This window comes from Hyaena hyaena, unplaced genomic scaffold (assembly GCF_003009895.1).
Source record: "Hyaena hyaena isolate Hyena2069 unplaced genomic scaffold, ASM300989v1 scaffold_976, whole genome shotgun sequence".
Classification (NCBI taxonomy): Eukaryota; Metazoa; Chordata; class Mammalia; order Carnivora; family Hyaenidae; genus Hyaena; species Hyaena hyaena.
The window spans coordinates 69,755-86,227 of NW_024081610.1; the positions used below are offsets into that span (position 1 = coordinate 69,755).

The 16,473-nt window shown below is 34.0% G+C and overlaps 1 protein-coding gene across 4 annotated transcripts in view; it reads left to right on the forward strand.

Moving 5' to 3' along the window:
• The window catches only part of SLCO6A1 (solute carrier organic anion transporter family member 6A1), a 92,985-nt gene that overhangs the window by 25,504 nt on the left and 51,008 nt on the right, over window positions 1-16,473 (forward strand). For 3 of the 4 annotated variants that reach the window (XM_039221317.1, XM_039221315.1, XM_039221319.1), the window contains exons 7-8: window positions 1,309-1,453; window positions 14,594-14,789. In XM_039221317.1, coding sequence (XP_039077248.1) covers window positions 1,309-1,453; window positions 14,594-14,789 — 341 coding nt within the window. The remainder of the gene's footprint in view (window positions 1-1,308; window positions 1,454-14,593; window positions 14,790-16,473) is intronic. The other variant, XM_039221318.1, reaches the window with a different exon arrangement.

Below are 16,473 nucleotides of genomic sequence, written 5' to 3' on the forward strand. Positions count from 1 at the left end.
CTGGCCTGGCCTTTCTTAAAATATGGTGAAAGAGTCCCAACACCAGAGTCCTAAGAGAGTGGGAGTACATTCCAGAAGTCATATTGTCACTTTTTGACCTAACCTCAGAAGTCATGCTGCGTCAGGTGCTTTGTTGAGACAGTCAATAAAGGACTTTTCCAAGTTCAGTGCCTCATGATGAGAGAATGGCAAAGTTCTGGAAAGGTATGTGGAAGTGAAAATATTGGTCTAATGGATTTTATAAAAAGTGTAAGTCGCTACATGAAGAAAATAGAATTCTCCTACATTATGGTGTGATTATAAACTGATACGTATTGGGAACATATTCTAGAGAAATAATCACTTAAGAATACTAACTCCCAATGCCCTAGCAATCCCGTTCTGGGATATATACTTCCAAAGATGTTCTACCCTAGTCCTTGATGGTGCATGCACAAGGATGTTTAATGTTGCCTTGCTGGTGACATTGGGAATGGAACTGAGTCTAAGCATTTAACCCTGTGGGAGTGAATGAATATGGTGGAATCACACTTTGTAAAGTTAGATAGAACTCAGAAGATGAGTTAATATATAGAATATGTTTATATCAAAAGAGGTATTTAGGACTAGAAAAAAATTAAGTTATTTTAAGAATATACGAACATAAAACACCACTGAAAAATTCAAAGATAGACACATTTATAGGAAATACAGAAATCTGTTTGAAAGTTAATATTTTAATGTTAATTATTGTCATGTTAATTCTATGTATCATGTAATAGTATAGTAGGTAATAGTAAACCATCACTACACATCCTTGTCAGGCTTCTCAGTAATTTCAAAAAAATTGACTAAAATGCAGAATTTAAATGACTTCACTCTATGTGGAATTCCCAGGAGTAATATATTATAGAATCTCAACAGTATGTAATACTGGTGATTTTCCTTGAGAGGTGCTTAAATTATCTTTGTTTTGCTTTAGTTCAGTAAAAGATTTGTTAAGGAAAAAAATAGATACAAAAGAAAAGGTGCATTCTAGACACCTGGTTAATGACATATAGTCTCCCTTAAGTTTTCTACCTAACTACCAGATTTACAAATAAAAATTATAGAGGTAGAATTACAAATAAAAATGGTTTAAACACTACTTGTCTTTAATGTATTTATATATTGGTGAATTGTAAATTTTGGTATTTATATATGCATTTTCAGTTTAGATTGAGAAAGATAAAATTTTTATTTGTTGGTCATTAACATATGAATGAATGAATCTGTTCTTCTTTACCCAACGACATAAAATAATTTGTGTATGACTTATTTGTATTTCAGGTTCTAATGAAGAATCCAGTATTTATATGCCTAGCTCTGACCACAGCTTCAGAATCTTTAGTTCTTATTGGAGCTTCTCAATTTTTGCCTATATATATAGAAAATCAGTTTGTATTAACACACACTGCAGCAACTAAAATTGCAGGTGCACCTTTTCTGCTCATTGTACTCATTTTCAGATTTTTATATAAAGTTTTCTTAAATCCATTTATGAAATATTTCAAATAATCATAAATCAGGAGTAATAGCATTTACTCAAGTTTTATTTTACTTTTTCTTATTTTTCTTTTCAGTGATTTTATGCATTAGTCAATGCTCATCACAATAGTGTACTCTTAATCCCCCTTTATTTTAACTGGGCTCCCCACCAAGCTCAGCAACCTCCAGCTTGGTATCTGTATTTAGATATCTGTAGGTATCTGTATTGTTCAGGTATTTATATATCTGTATCATTTGTCCCTTTTTTACTTTGTTCATTTGTTTCTTAAATTCCATATATAAGTGAGATCATAGGGTATTTTTTTTCTCTGACTGACTTCCCTTAGCATTATACCCTCAAGGTTCATCCATGTTGTCATGAGAAAGATTTCCTTCTTTTTCATGGCTGCATAATATTCCATTATATATGTGTGTGTGTGTGTGTGTGTGTATGTGTGTATAATGTCTTCTTTATCCATTCATTTATCAATAGACACTTGGACTGCTTCTATAATTTGGCTTTGTAAATAATGCTGAAATAAACACAGGGAGGCATATATCCTTTTGAATTAGTGTTTCTGTATTCTTTGGGTAAATATCTAGTAGTGAAATTACCTGATCATAAAGTAATTCTATTTTTAATTTTCTGAGGACCTCAAAAAATCCTGTTTTTCACAGTGGCTGCAATACTTTTCATTCCCATCAACAACACACACAGTTTTCTTTTTCTTCCACACATTTGCCAACACTTTTTGTATCTTTGTTTCTAACTCTAGGCATTAAGATGGGTATGAATTTATGTCTGATTGTGGTTTTGATTTGCATTTCCCTGATGAAGAGTGATGTTGAACATCTTTTCATGTGTCCAAAATGTGTCTCTTGTAGGTAACATATAAATGTTTTCTTAATCCATTCATTCACACTGTGTCTTTTCATGGGAATATTTAGACCATTTAGGGGCACCTGGGTGGCTCAGTTGGTTAAGTGTCCAACTTTAGCTCATGTCCTTATTTCACAACTCGTGGTTTCGAGCCCCACGTCAGACTCTGTGCTGTAGCTCAGAGCCTGGAGCCTGCTTCGTATTCTGTGTCTCCCTCTCTCTTTGCCCCTCCCCTGCTCACTCACTCTCTCTCTCTCTCTCTCTCAAAAATAAACATTAAAAACATTTTTTAATTAAAAAAGTAATTATTGATAGGTAATTGCCTATAAAAATTATTATTTTCTGTTTAATTTTGTAGTTCTCTGTTTCTTCTTGTAATTGATGACTTTTTTTAGTGTTATAATTGCATTACTTTCACTTTATTTTTTATATGGCTTTATAGATTTTTGGTTTGTGCTCACCATTAGGTTTATGTATAGCATCTTAAGTATATGACAGTCTGTATTAGGTTAATGGTTGCTTTAGTTTGAGCAGATTCTAGAAACAACAGTACTTTTACTCTCTCCCTTCCATATTATATATATATATGCTTTTGTATTTTTAAATTTTATGAATCCTTTAACTAATTTTTTAGATATAATTGATTTTACTATTTTTGTTGTTAACCTTAATATAGGCTTTATAAGTGATTGATCTGCTAGTTTTACTATAGATTTGTTTGTGGGTGCCTGGGTGACTCAGTTGAGCATCTGACTTTGGCTAAGGTCATAATTTCACAGTTTGTGGGTTTGAACCCCACGTCAAGCTCTGTGCTGACAGCTCAGAGCCTGGAACCTGCTTTGGATTCTGTGTCTCTCTCTCTCTCTGTTCCTCCCCCACTTGTGTTCTGTCTCTCTCGCTCTCAAAAATAAATAATAAATCGTTAAAAAATTTGCTTTTACCACTGAAATGTTTTCCTTTTTAAAATTCTTTCTAGTTCTGGCTTTTTATTTTACACTTAAATAAAAAGGCTAGTTTAGTGGTGATGATTCTTGACTTTAGTTTGGGAAATTCTTTTCTTTCTATCAATTCTGGATGGTAAACTTTCTGGGTAGAGTATTCTTGATTGTAGGTTTTTTTTTTTTTTTTCTTTCAGCAATTTGAGTATTTATGCTACTTTCTTTGGGCCTGCACATTATCTGCTGCAAAATCAGCCGGTAGCCTTATAGTGCTTCCATTACCCTTTATATGTAACTAGGTGGTTTTTCTTGCTGCTTTTAGGATTCTCTTTTTGTCTTTAAGTTTTGACATTTTAATTATTATATGTCTTGGTGTATACTTTCTTGGCTTCATCTTGTTTTCCATTTCTGCACTGTTCCCTATCCCACTTCTACTCCTGACTCCTTACAAATAGCTACTCTTCTAAAGTTAAAGTACAATCTTCCTAAACAAGTCTGTGCATTTTTACTGCTTATATGCCTATCTGTGTACAATCTATTTCTAAAATTCATCCATTGTCTTGCATATATTCTTCTCCCACTTTCATTTCCAGTTACTTATATCAGATTCATGTTGTCTATCTATTTAATGCTGTGGAATTCTATTTTATGAATACACCACTGTTTATCCATTATCATATTAATGGACATTGAGTTACCTCTTAACTTTTCACACTTCCAAATAATGCCATAATGAATAGGCTGGTATGTGTCTACTTGTGGACATTTGTAAAAGTTGATCTAAGTTTAGACATTAAAAGGTAATTGATACTGTGTACATCTTCAGTTTTGGTAGATACTAAGATTGGCTCTCCAAAAGAGGTTGCAATTGGTATTAAATGTTTTAAGATTCTGGCATTAATGGGAAAGTCATGAATATTGTCATGTATTTTATGCTGTAAAAAGCCAAGGATACATGTAATAACTTTTAGGATAACCAATAATAGTAAAAAACAAATAGTAAAAGAACCTAGTAATTTGAAAATTTTGATTAAAATTTTAAACAAAGAAAGAAATGAGGGACATAAAACATGTAGGCCAAATAATTGTTAAAAAACATGTGGGCCAAAACATGTTAAAATAGGCAAAAGTTTTGACTATCAGCCTATTATGGAGTAGGTTTTATGAAACAGGAAACACCATTGTCAGACTGCAAATAGTCCAAAATCCAAAAACGTAGCAGTTTAAAGGGCCATAATGACAATATTTTTCATGAATCCACCATGTGTTTTTCCATTCTGATAAATCTCATCAAGAGATTGGGACTAAATTTGTTCAATTTGTTTCCCACAGTGTTTAAATAAGGAGAATATCAACAAAGCTCCAAGCAACAGGATAAGGCCACGTGTAGTACTGGCCTCAACCATGCTGGCAAAGTGTTGGCCACAGCCAGCTAAATAAGTCTCTTGGCCCTCATGGTCTACCTTAGAAAGCAAGATGGATCTCTCCTTAGGTTTCTCTATTGACCTTTTTACTTAGCCTGAATTATTAATCCAGTAAAACAGAAAGTATTAGCAATTGTGTATGTTCTACCTTGGACTAAAAAGATGAAGTTTTGGGCAATTCTGTCATCCAAATTAGTGTTGATCAATGGCTGATGCTGATCAGAATGCTTTCCAAAGCTGAGGTGGTGTCACTGATTATTTCAACTAAAGTTGGGAGCAAATTTTATAGCACCTTTTCTGATTGGATTACTCTTATTATACTGATAACTGCCCTCAGGTGCGTATAAATAATGTGTCAGTAATTCTGCTGGGACGCTCCTGTCAGATTTCCACAGTCTTCTGAGGGCTATTTGATCTACTGGTGATATTTCTTTAAGCACTTGTAAATCTCTTATGAATGTCTCTATGGCTTGAATATACCATATTCACTTGACAAGGAAAGTTTGTCACATAGTTGTGAATCTGATTGATGCATCCCAGAATGAAATATAAGTCTGCTGAATCACAAAGCCTACATAGGTCGGGGCTTCTGTTTTGAAAAGAGGCTAATAGTAAGCTAAGAGTTGTTTTTCCAACCTACCTGTTTCAGGGAGTCAGCGAATCTAAACCCCAAGGGATGCTCCTGAATGGAGGATGGCTCCCTCTTCCAGAGGCTCCAGTACACAAAATCTCTATAGACTTCTAGTTTAATTAGGGTTTGTGGTACCTCAAAGCAGGAAGTATGCCGTCGCTTGTTGATTAGGTTCAAATGTAGGTCGGGATTACACTCACTGTGGATTAGCTGATAGAAAAGACCAATGAAGTAGAATATGAGCATGAATCACCTACTGTCTCTCTAATACTCAAGAGTCCAAAGCTATACTATACTTCCTTTTGGTCAAGGAGAAGGGGAAAAACAATTTGTCTTTAATTGCCAGAGGGATTGAGCATTATAAATCTGTCTGCATAGTTCCGCAAAACTTGATGAGCATTCTTCTCCATTTTGTTGGGCTTTATCAGTCATCTTTGCTGATGAAGGTTTGATAGCACTAAAGTCAGAGCTTTTGAGTCTGAGACTTCTGACTCTCCATCTTACTAAATATTTATCTATCATTAAAAGCTTTTGGCATCAGATGATAATGGTACTCACAATAAATCCTTGTGTACCCCATTTTAGTAAATATCAGAGGAGTTTAGATTGTACTGCAAAAGTATATTTATGGCCTTGCAGCATGAATGAGAATTGGTTTTTGTCTTTGGTTCCTAATGGGATACAAAAGGTTTTGGCAATGTCCAAAGTAGCGTCTCAAGTACCATTTGTGTGTTGCATAAATTTAGTTACCTCAGATGTTTGGACCTTCAAGAGGTATAGGGGCACCAAATGAGTTTAATTGGTGGTTAATCTGCTATAAATCTCAGTTCCCTGATAACTGTTTTCACTGGACATAAAATCTATTGAATTGAGTTATTGCTCAAATCTTATTGTCTTAATACCCCTGCGGATTCCTATAAATCCATAACAAAAGCTGAGATTTCCCTTTCTCCTGGGATTCTGTATTGTTTCCATTGGACCATACAAGAGGAGACAGGCACACAGGTTTGGATAACAATTTTTGTGTTTCACCTTTACTTTTGGAGTTTAGGAGCATAAATAAGTAAAATATAATTACCAATTATAGATTTTGAAATTGAAGCCACAGCATTTGTATATTGAAGTTACACAAAAAGTATATTGAAGTTGTCCAAAGCCTTAGCCACAAGATCATTTTACCTCCTTTTCTGAGACAGTTTAAGTGCCTTATCTATGATTTTTACACAGGAAAATGTCGATCTTGGGAAATCTTCCCCGAGATGGTCACAACCTTGAAGGAAAACAACTCTTAGATGTTTTACTTTTGTCTTAGAATGGATTCAAAATTGGCATAATAGACTGCAGGAAGACGCAGGCCTTCAGGAAATCCAGCTCTGGCCAATTCACATTAATAAGCATTTGTGCTACTGTCTCATCAACAAAGCAAATCGGATCAACTTCTAATGATTCACCGTTTTCTCTCCATAACTACTAGAGGTTCCCTCTAAACCTACTTTGTTGAAAGTTCTTATGAATGAATGTTGTACTTTGTCAGATGACTTCCTGCATTTGTTGAAATAATCATACGGTTTTTATCCTCTTATTGATGTGATGTATCACATTGAATTGTGAATTTTGAATCACCTTTGCATCCTGACAATAATTACCACTTAATTGTGGTCAATTATTTTTTTAATATATTGTTAAATTGTTTGGCAATATTTTGTTCAGGATTTTTGCATCTATGTTCATCAGAGGTATTGGTCTGTTGCTCTCATTTTTAGTGGTGTCTTTTTCTGATTTTGGTATCAGTGTAATTCCGGCCTCAGAGAGTGAATTTGGGTTTTCCTTCCTCATCGGTTGTTTGGAAAAGTTTGAGAAGAATAGGTATTCACTCTTTAAATGTTTGGTAGAATTCACCTGTAGAGCCATCTGGTTTTGGGTTTATTTCTGAGTTTGCAAAGTTTTGTTTGTGGGAGTTTTTTGATTACTGATTGAATTTCATTGCTGGTAATTAGTCTTTCAAATTTTCTATATCTTGTTTCTGTTTTGGTAGTTCATATGTTTCTATTTCTTTTAAGTCCTTAGATTTGTTGGCATATAATTTTTCATAATATTTTTATAATCCTTTGTATTTCTGTAGTGTTTATCACTTGTTATTTTTCCCCTTTTATTTACGCTTTTATTTGAGTCTTTTTAAACAAAATTTTTTTTTGAGATTTTTTTTATTTTTGAGAGAGAGAGTGTGAGTCGGTGGCGGGGGTGGGGGGGTACAGAGAGAGAGGGAAACAGAATCCACAGCAGGTTCCAGGCTCTGAGCTGTCAGCACAGAGCCTGATGCGGGCCCCAAATCCATGGACTGAGATGATGACTGAGCCAAAGTCTGACGCCTAACTGACTGAGCCACCCAGGCACCCTGAGTTGTTTTTTTTTAATGGATTTGACTAGAGGTTTATAAATTTTGTTATCTTTTCAAAAAATCAGCTCCTGATTTAATTGATCTGTTCTCTCTCTCTCTCGTTTTTTAATTTCTGTATCAGTTATTTCTGTTCTAATCTTTATTATTTCCTTCCTTCTGCTGGTTTGGGGTTTTGTTTTTGTTTTTTTTCCTGGCTTCTTTATATGTAAGCTTAGGTTGTTAATTTGAGATATTTCTTGCTTCTTGAAGTAGATCCATATTGCTAAAAACTTTCCTCTTAGAGCCACTTTTGCTGCATCCCAAAAATTGTGGACTGTTGAATTATCATTTTTGTTTTTCTCCATGTAATTTTTGGTTTCTTGTTTTATTTTTTTGGTTGACCCATTCATTGTTTAGTAGTATGTTTTTAACCTCCCTGTATTTGTAGTCTTTCTAGACTTTTTCTTATGGTCGACTTCTAGTTTGATAGTGTTGTAGTCAGAAAGATGCATGTTATGACATAACTTTTTTAATTTGTTGAGACTTGTTTTGTGGCCTAATATATGATCTATTCTGGAGAATGTTTCCTGTGCCCTTGAAAAACTATGTATTCTGCTGTTTGAGGATAGAATATATATATTCAAATCTGTCAAATCCATCTGGCCCAGTGTGTTATTGAGCATGAGCAGGGGAGGGTCAGAGAGAAAGGGAGACACAGAATCCGAAAAAGGCTCCAGGCTCTGAGCTAGCCGCCAGCACAGAGCCCGACACGGGGCATGAACCCATAAACTGCGAGGTCATGACCCAAGCCGAAGACTGAGGCTCAACCGACTGAGCCACCTGAGTGCCCCTTGGCTTTCTTTAATAATATACTTGGATTCTTTTTTCTTTATTTTTTACATATTTATCAGTAGTTTTTGATTATTGGTTACCTTAGGTTTGTATATAACATCTTCTGCATATTACAGTCCATATTAGGTTAATGGTTACTTAAGTTTGAGTCTATACTCCTCCCTGTGTACAGTTTTGTTATATGGTGTTATAGGATATATATATATATATACTTTTATTTTATGAGTTCCTTAACTGATTTTTACAGATATACTTACTTTCACTGCTTTTGTGCCTATTTTTACTTGTGGTTTTGTTTTCCCTCACAGGGAGTCCCACTAACATTTTTTTTATAGGGCTAATTTTGTGGTTTAGAAGTTTCATATCTCTTTTTCTATTCTGAATGTTAGCCTTTCAGGATAGAGTAGTCTTGATTGTAGATTTTCTCCTTTCTGGCTTGCAAAGTTTCTGCTCAAAAATCTACTCATAATCTTACAGTATTTTCCTTGTAACTGTCTTCATTTGTCTTGATGCTTTTGAAATTCTCTCTTTATCATTGCTTCTTGCCATTTTAATTACTGTGTGTTTTGATGTGGACTTCCTTGGGTCGATTTTGTTAAGGGATTTCTGTGCCTCCTTGATCTAGATATCTGATTTCTTCCCCAGATTAGAGGATATTCAACTATTCCTTCTTCTTCTGGGATCCCTATAATGATGGAGTCTCTTGAGTTTCCTAATTGTATTCTCATTCTGCATACTTTTCCTCTTACCTGCTCAGCTTGTTTGCTTTCCATTAGTCTGTCCTCCAAGTCTCTAATTTGTTCCTCCACTTACTCTAGTCTACTATTTATTCCATCTAGTGTATTTTTAATTTCATTTATTGTGTTCTTCATCTCTGATTAGTTCTTTTTCATACTCTCTATATCTGTTTTTAGGGTCTTACTGATATTCTCCACTGTTTTCTCAAGTTCACTGAGTATTTTTATGATCATTACTTTGAATTCTCTATCAGGCATATTACTTATATTTGTTTCACTCTTGCTATGGTTTTGCTTTGTCCTGCTCTTTCATTTGGAACATATTACTCTGTCTCCTCATTTTGTCTAACTCTCTGTGTCTGTTTTCTGTGTGATAGAGCGATAGATCAGCTATGTCTCTTGCTCTGGAGAGTAATGGCCTTATGAAGAATAATCCTGTAGTGCCCTGCAGTGTAGCACTCTCTGTTCACCAGAACCTGGCACTTCAGCATATCTCCTATGTGTGTTGCATGTGTCCAGCGGTGGTGTCCTGGCTGTTTTTTTCCTTCATTGTAGTCTTCTACAGAGACTCTCTACCTGTTGTGGGCAGCGTTCAGTCTCCAGCCAGGGTGAGGCACATGGTTTTAACCCAGTGCCTCTCAGGCTTCCGTAGGGCCCACTGCCACCACCAGGACTGAAGCCCTTAAAACATATGAGTCAGAATATCTGGTGTTGACAAGGTTTGCATTGGTCTTCTAGGGGAGGGACCTGCAGGCTGAGACTGAGGCACCTGTGACTGGGCAGGGCAGATCTATCAAAGTCTGGGAGGCCAGGGTACAGTGTAAGCTAGTTAGGTAGTGAATGTGGGCACCGCTCTAGGGGAACATAAATCTTAGAATAGACAGTAACTGTGCTTATCTTTTAATTCAGAGGAGACATTATCTTTATTATACTTAACAATAAATGTGTTTACTCTTAATTCCAGGAAGGACACTATCTCTGTTTTCCAAGGCTGTTTGTTCACTATACTAATATCCTTGAAATGATAGAAAAAAGTTCAGTCAGTGATTATACTTGCTGGATATACAGAAACATGAGATACATGGAGAATTGCTTCAGTAAATATGGTAGTGATTATATTACATATAAGTAAAGATTTTCAGATTGGAAGGACAATCCAGTATGTTACTTAGAAGAGATATTCCTTAAGTATGAGGACATGAAAAGGTTGAAAATTAGAGGATAGAAAACATACTGTGTGAAAAAAACGTGGTGTAACTATAACAATTTTATGTATAGTATTCTTCAAAGCAAGAGGTATTACTTGTTGTGAAGAGATTATAATTACAGGAAGGCCAGCCAGTGAGGTAGATAAAACAATCATACATGGGTATGCTCTCAACAATATAGCTTTATAATAAATAACACAGATAGTTGGGTTAGATTTTGGTGATAATGGGTCAATTAGATACTCTTATGAAAGTAGATAAATCTTGACCTCTACCTCATTATATACAGAACTACCAATTCTAGATGTATTGTAGATCTAAATGTGAATGGTAAGACAGTAAAGCTTTTTAGGATAAAATATAGGAAAAATATCTCATGGCCTTGGAGAAAACAAAGATTTTTAATATACAGAATAAGAATCACATAAGTGTAAAGGAAAAAAATAAGTGGTATTACATTAAAATTAAGAACTTCTGTTCATCAAATGTCAACATAAAGAGTAATAATGAAAGCAGATAATCTTTTCAATAGAAATACTCTATAAAGATTTTATGTCTAAAAATTTCCATCAATAGTAAGGCAGATAATCCAATAAAATGGATGAAAAACTTGAGAAGGTGTTCTATAGATGACATCTGTTGGCCAATATTCATATGAAAGTGGGTTCATCTTCATTAGTTTTTGGGGAGATGCATATTAAAACCACAATGCAATATTATTACTGATTCACCAGAAGGGCTAAAATTAAAAAGGGAAATACATGTTGGCATGGATATCCAGTGGTTGGCATTTCATCCACTACTGGTGAAAGTGTAAATTGGTTTAAGCATTTTATAAACCTATTTGGCATTATCATGAAAATCTGAATGTATACATATTCTCTCATTCAGGAATGCCACTCCTAGTTACATACCAAACACAAATTCCTCTCAAGGATATACCTAGAAAAAGTGCAAATGTTTACAAAAGGACATGTACGTGAATTTCTAAAGTACATTACAATTCACAATATCACAGTGAACAAGTTGTGGTGTATGTGTATCTAGAATGCTATTCAGCACTGAGAAGCATCATCTATTACCATATATAAAACCATGGGTAAATTTTCCAAACATCATACCAAAAAAACTGAAAGAAGCCTTAATGCATACATACTTTATGGTCCATTTTTTAGAAAATCCTGTAAGTGCATGAGAATCTTCAGGCAATGTTCAATTTTTGATCTGGGTGGTAGTTTCATAGGAACTTTCACTTTGAAAAGTCATCTGTATGTATTGTGATTTGTATACTTTTCTGTACACCAAGGAAATATGTACAGAAAAAGGTGATTGGAAGGTCTGTGCATTGGTTGAATTTCCACTGTTTTGTTTCCTTTTGGGGTAACCCTCAAAGACTTAGCCCTTTAATTGTTGAACTCCCTAGGCCCAGGATTTTCCTATCACCTAGGGCAATAATCCTGACAGCCAATATTTTCCTGGCTGAGTTAAGGTCTCAGTTTTCTGCTCACAAATAAGCTTGGTTTTCTGAAATGTACAGTTGTTGGGTTCAAGCTGAATAAACCAAGAGTCTTTTGCTCGGTTAGTTATATGTCATGGGGATGGGATAGGACTTGGGAAGCAAACATTTTATATTATATTGGCTGCCATCCATTCCCTTTATTTTTATCTTTATCTCACTTCTGCTTTTCGTGGTACCTATTGCCCTTAATTTCTGAGATTCTGGGGTAAAATGTGGTTTACTTCTTACTGACTTCCTTACCTACAGGAATACTTCTCACCCTCTGAAGTCTCCTGATTTAGTTCCAATTCCCACACTTTTCTTGATAAATATTGCACCCCCTTTTAATTTTTTGCTTTCTAATAAGTGAATGCGTTTGTAAATGTCTACCTTTTATCAAACACTCATGTTTACTTTGTTCTAATTAATAATTGACTTATTTAATTCTCCTAGCGACCTTAACATGGTAGTATAATTATTTATAGATTTTCATTAGTAGCATCTCATACATTTAGGTATGGCTTTCATTATTTTTTCTGTTCTATCTATTTATAAATGATGATTCTCACATTTTTTACTTAAGCCATATCTTAATGAAAAAATATTTTTATTTTCTAACTATATCATGTTGTTTCTCTTTAAATAACTGTTCACATAGATTAATACTTCCCATATCTTTAATAGTGTTATAAGCTAAGTCTTTATGAGAAAGCTGAATTAAAATCCTTTGTTTATGGATTTTTAATTTTCTTAAAATCTGGGCAATTTTAACGTAATTTTATTTTATATGATGTTATTAGGTATATACATGTTTAGGAGCTACATTTCATGGTACTTTTTTTTTTTTTACTACTTTATTTTTAGACTCTCCTTTATTAAGTAACCAATCTGTCTTTTGAATAGTTAAGTTTTATGCATTTACCATTATCATGGATTCTAATATTTCAGGTAACTTTTACTTATATTTTTTGGTTTATTACTCTTCTGTTTTGCTTCTTTCTCCTCCTACCATCCTAGCCTCTCTCAATGGACTCATCTTTAAAATTTTATTTTACCCCCCTTTGGATTGTTTAGGGGATTTTAACTAACCACGGACAGTTCACTGCCTCAGTTTTCAGTAGTGAGTGTGTGTGTGTACATGTCCAGTCTAGATGATTAATTTTATCATTTTATAAATTAGCTATAATTATCATTCTTTTGCAAGTAACATACTTTTTGGCAGCTTTTATAATTTTTGATTTATTCTTAATGTTGTCAATTTTCCTTACCTTCTGTATGTGTAAGGATAGATTTAAGTATTTTTAATCCTTCTCAGTAGAGTGTACTTTTATTCCTAGGAATAATATTTTTTTAATGATGGAAATTTCTCATTCTTAGTTTCAGTTTTTCGTATATTATTTCTCTGGCATTCATTCCATTATATTTATCACAACTGCTATAAAACATTTTGTAGAGCCTCTTATTCTAGTTACCAGAAAGCTGCTTTCTGATCAGTTTTAAATTTATAAAAATAAAATTGGAAATAATACCGAAAACTCTTTGACCTACACTGCACACCTGTTTCCTCATTTTATTAACCTCTTACATTAGTATGGTAGATTTGTTATAATTAATGAACCAATATCAATACTATCTAAGGCCAATATCTTATTTGGATTTCGTTAGGTTTTACATGAAGTTGTTTTTTTTTTTTTTTTTTCTATTACAGGATCTCATTCAGGATACATGATATTTAGTTGTCATGTGTTTCCTTAGGCTTTTATTGAGTTTGACAGCTTCTCAGTCTTCTCTTGTGTTTTATGACCTTGACAGTTTTGAGGAGTGCTGGTCAGGTATTTTTTAGGATGTTCCTTAATTGGGAATTGTCCAGTTTGTTTCCTAGTGATTAGACAGGGGTTATGGGTTTTAGATGGAAGATCACAGAGGTAAAGTGCCATTTTCATCAAATCATATCATATCTTCTTCCTCGTTTTCCTTTTTCTCCTCATGCTTACCTCTATCTAATCCTTTATGCTTGATTGAAAAGAAAAACAATTTTCATAATGGCTACTCTGAAATACCACTTTGTTGTGAGATTGTTAATATTGCACATCAATCCTCAGAACCAGCAGATGGCTTAGTTTAATTCCTGGTAGCAAATCTCAGGTTTTGAACTTGTGTCATTATGAGCATGCCTCTTGCTATAAATTATAAATGCAGGCTGCTATCCAATAATAGCTTTAAATAAGACAATTTTCCTCTTCTGTTTGCATGGATTAGGTTCTGGGTTTATTTTAGTTGCCATTACTACATAGGAGCAAAACTTCATCATTCCATTATGCCTATTATAAGCTTCAGCCCCACTCTCAAATTTGTACTTCTCTTAAAGTGCAGGTTTGTCAGGATGTTTATCATACCTTTTAGTTTTTATTGTCTTTCTATTTAAATCCATGTTGGCTGTATGTTTAGAGCAGGGGGATTACATCAATGTATGAATTTTCTGTACTGTCTTTAGCTGATTATTTTTTAACCGTTTTCTTCTCCTCCTCCTCCTTTGTTTCAGGATTTGTTTTACTTCCAGGAGGTGCACTTGGCCAGCTTCTGGGAGGTATCATTGTTTCCAAGTTACACATGTCTTGTAAAGCCCTTATGAGATTTATAATCGTTACATCTGTTATATCACTTGTATTCTTTGGGTTTGTAATTTTTATACACTGTGATACAGTACCATTTGCTGGGATCAATGAAGATTATGACGGGTAAATATTATTTTGTATATTAGAATTTTACATTTGAACCTACAATGTATTTTTCAGTTAGTAGTTATTTATCTAGTAACCTATATGTTTATACCGTTATTGGAATTATTCAACATCTAAAAGAAATATAAAGTATAGTTTCACCTTTCACATTAAGGGCAGAAATATGATGACAGTTTGTGACATGACTACTTCCGCATTTCTAAAGTAATAAGGAAAAAAAACAGTGACATGATTCAGAATCTAGAAGTAATATTCTGTATTAAAGTGAGACTAACAACTTGGAGATACTGCTATCTATAGAAAGTCTTATCTTGTGTTCCTGAATTGGTATGTCTCCCTTTTTATAGACATCAAAGAATGGAACTGAAGTACATCTGAAAGTACATATAAGTAATGTATTTTTTTAAGTTAAAGTTGCAAAAACTCAAAGAACTTGGTAGAGATTGATACGAAACACAGGGGAACAGAATTCAAATAGAAAATCTAAGGACTGAACAAGTAAAATAAGTAAAGAAAATATGACTTTCACTTCAGAGTAACTTGTGGCCAACCAATGCTCCTACTGAGAACAACCCAAAAAATGGAATAGAGTTTAAAAGGTTTGTTTAAAGGCATCAGAGGATTGTTTAGGCAAATAGGAACTTGAAGGCCAAACTTCTAGAATAAGGCAGACCCTTAAGAAAAGAAGCAATATTCTGGAGTTGGATACTTCTAGGGATATTTTCTAATTCTTGATGTTGGCAAGAAGCTGAGAATTTGGGTAAACTTCAGGTCAAAAAGCATCTAGTTAAATGAGAAATCAGATACATTATTGACAGATGTATCAACCTAAAGAGATACAAACAGGGCTGGGTAGGATATCAAAGAAATGAGGGAGATAAATAAATAAGACAACATTCTGTTGGGTTTTCACTCAATACATATGCTGAATTATGAAGATAAGCTGCCATCAAGCAGAAATCTTGTAGAAAGTAGAGGAAAATTCTAGCAGTATTGTGATACTCTAGATCAGAATGAGTTTAGAATATTTTATGGGTGGAATGGGGAGGAACTGTGGTGAACAAATATTACGTGTTCTCAATTGATATCTCTCTAAGGCTCAGACCTAACAGTGAGGGCCTTCCTGAAGTACTGTAGCTTAGCCAGGAGTTAATTTGGTCTCTGATTGGATTGATTTGGCCAGCCAGCACTATAACCAGTGGCAGAAAGATCCAACACTCTAAAAAAGAAAAAAATAATAAAGATAACATTAAACCCAGCTAGCTGCAAGTATCTTAGGTAAAAAGGTCTTACATTAAAAAAAAAAAATTACCAAGCAGATCAAAAGTTATGAGAAAGAAAAGTCAATAGAATAGACCCACAGAAGATCTCAATGACATCATTATCAAATAAGAATGTTAAAATAATATTGATATGAGCCGTAATACAGATGACTGAATTTGTCTTCAGAAACCATGGGTTCAGAAGAGAGTAAAACAATATCTTCAGAATCCTGAAAGAAAAAAAAAAAACAAACCTGTCAACTCTTTAATCATTATCCAAAGATAATATCCTTCAAGAATGAAAATCAAGTAAAGATATTCTCAGGTGAAGGATAACTGATAAAATTAGTTGTTAGCTCTAAAAGAAATTATTAAGTTTTTTTTTCAGTTTAAAGCAAAATAATCCTAGTGGAAAACTT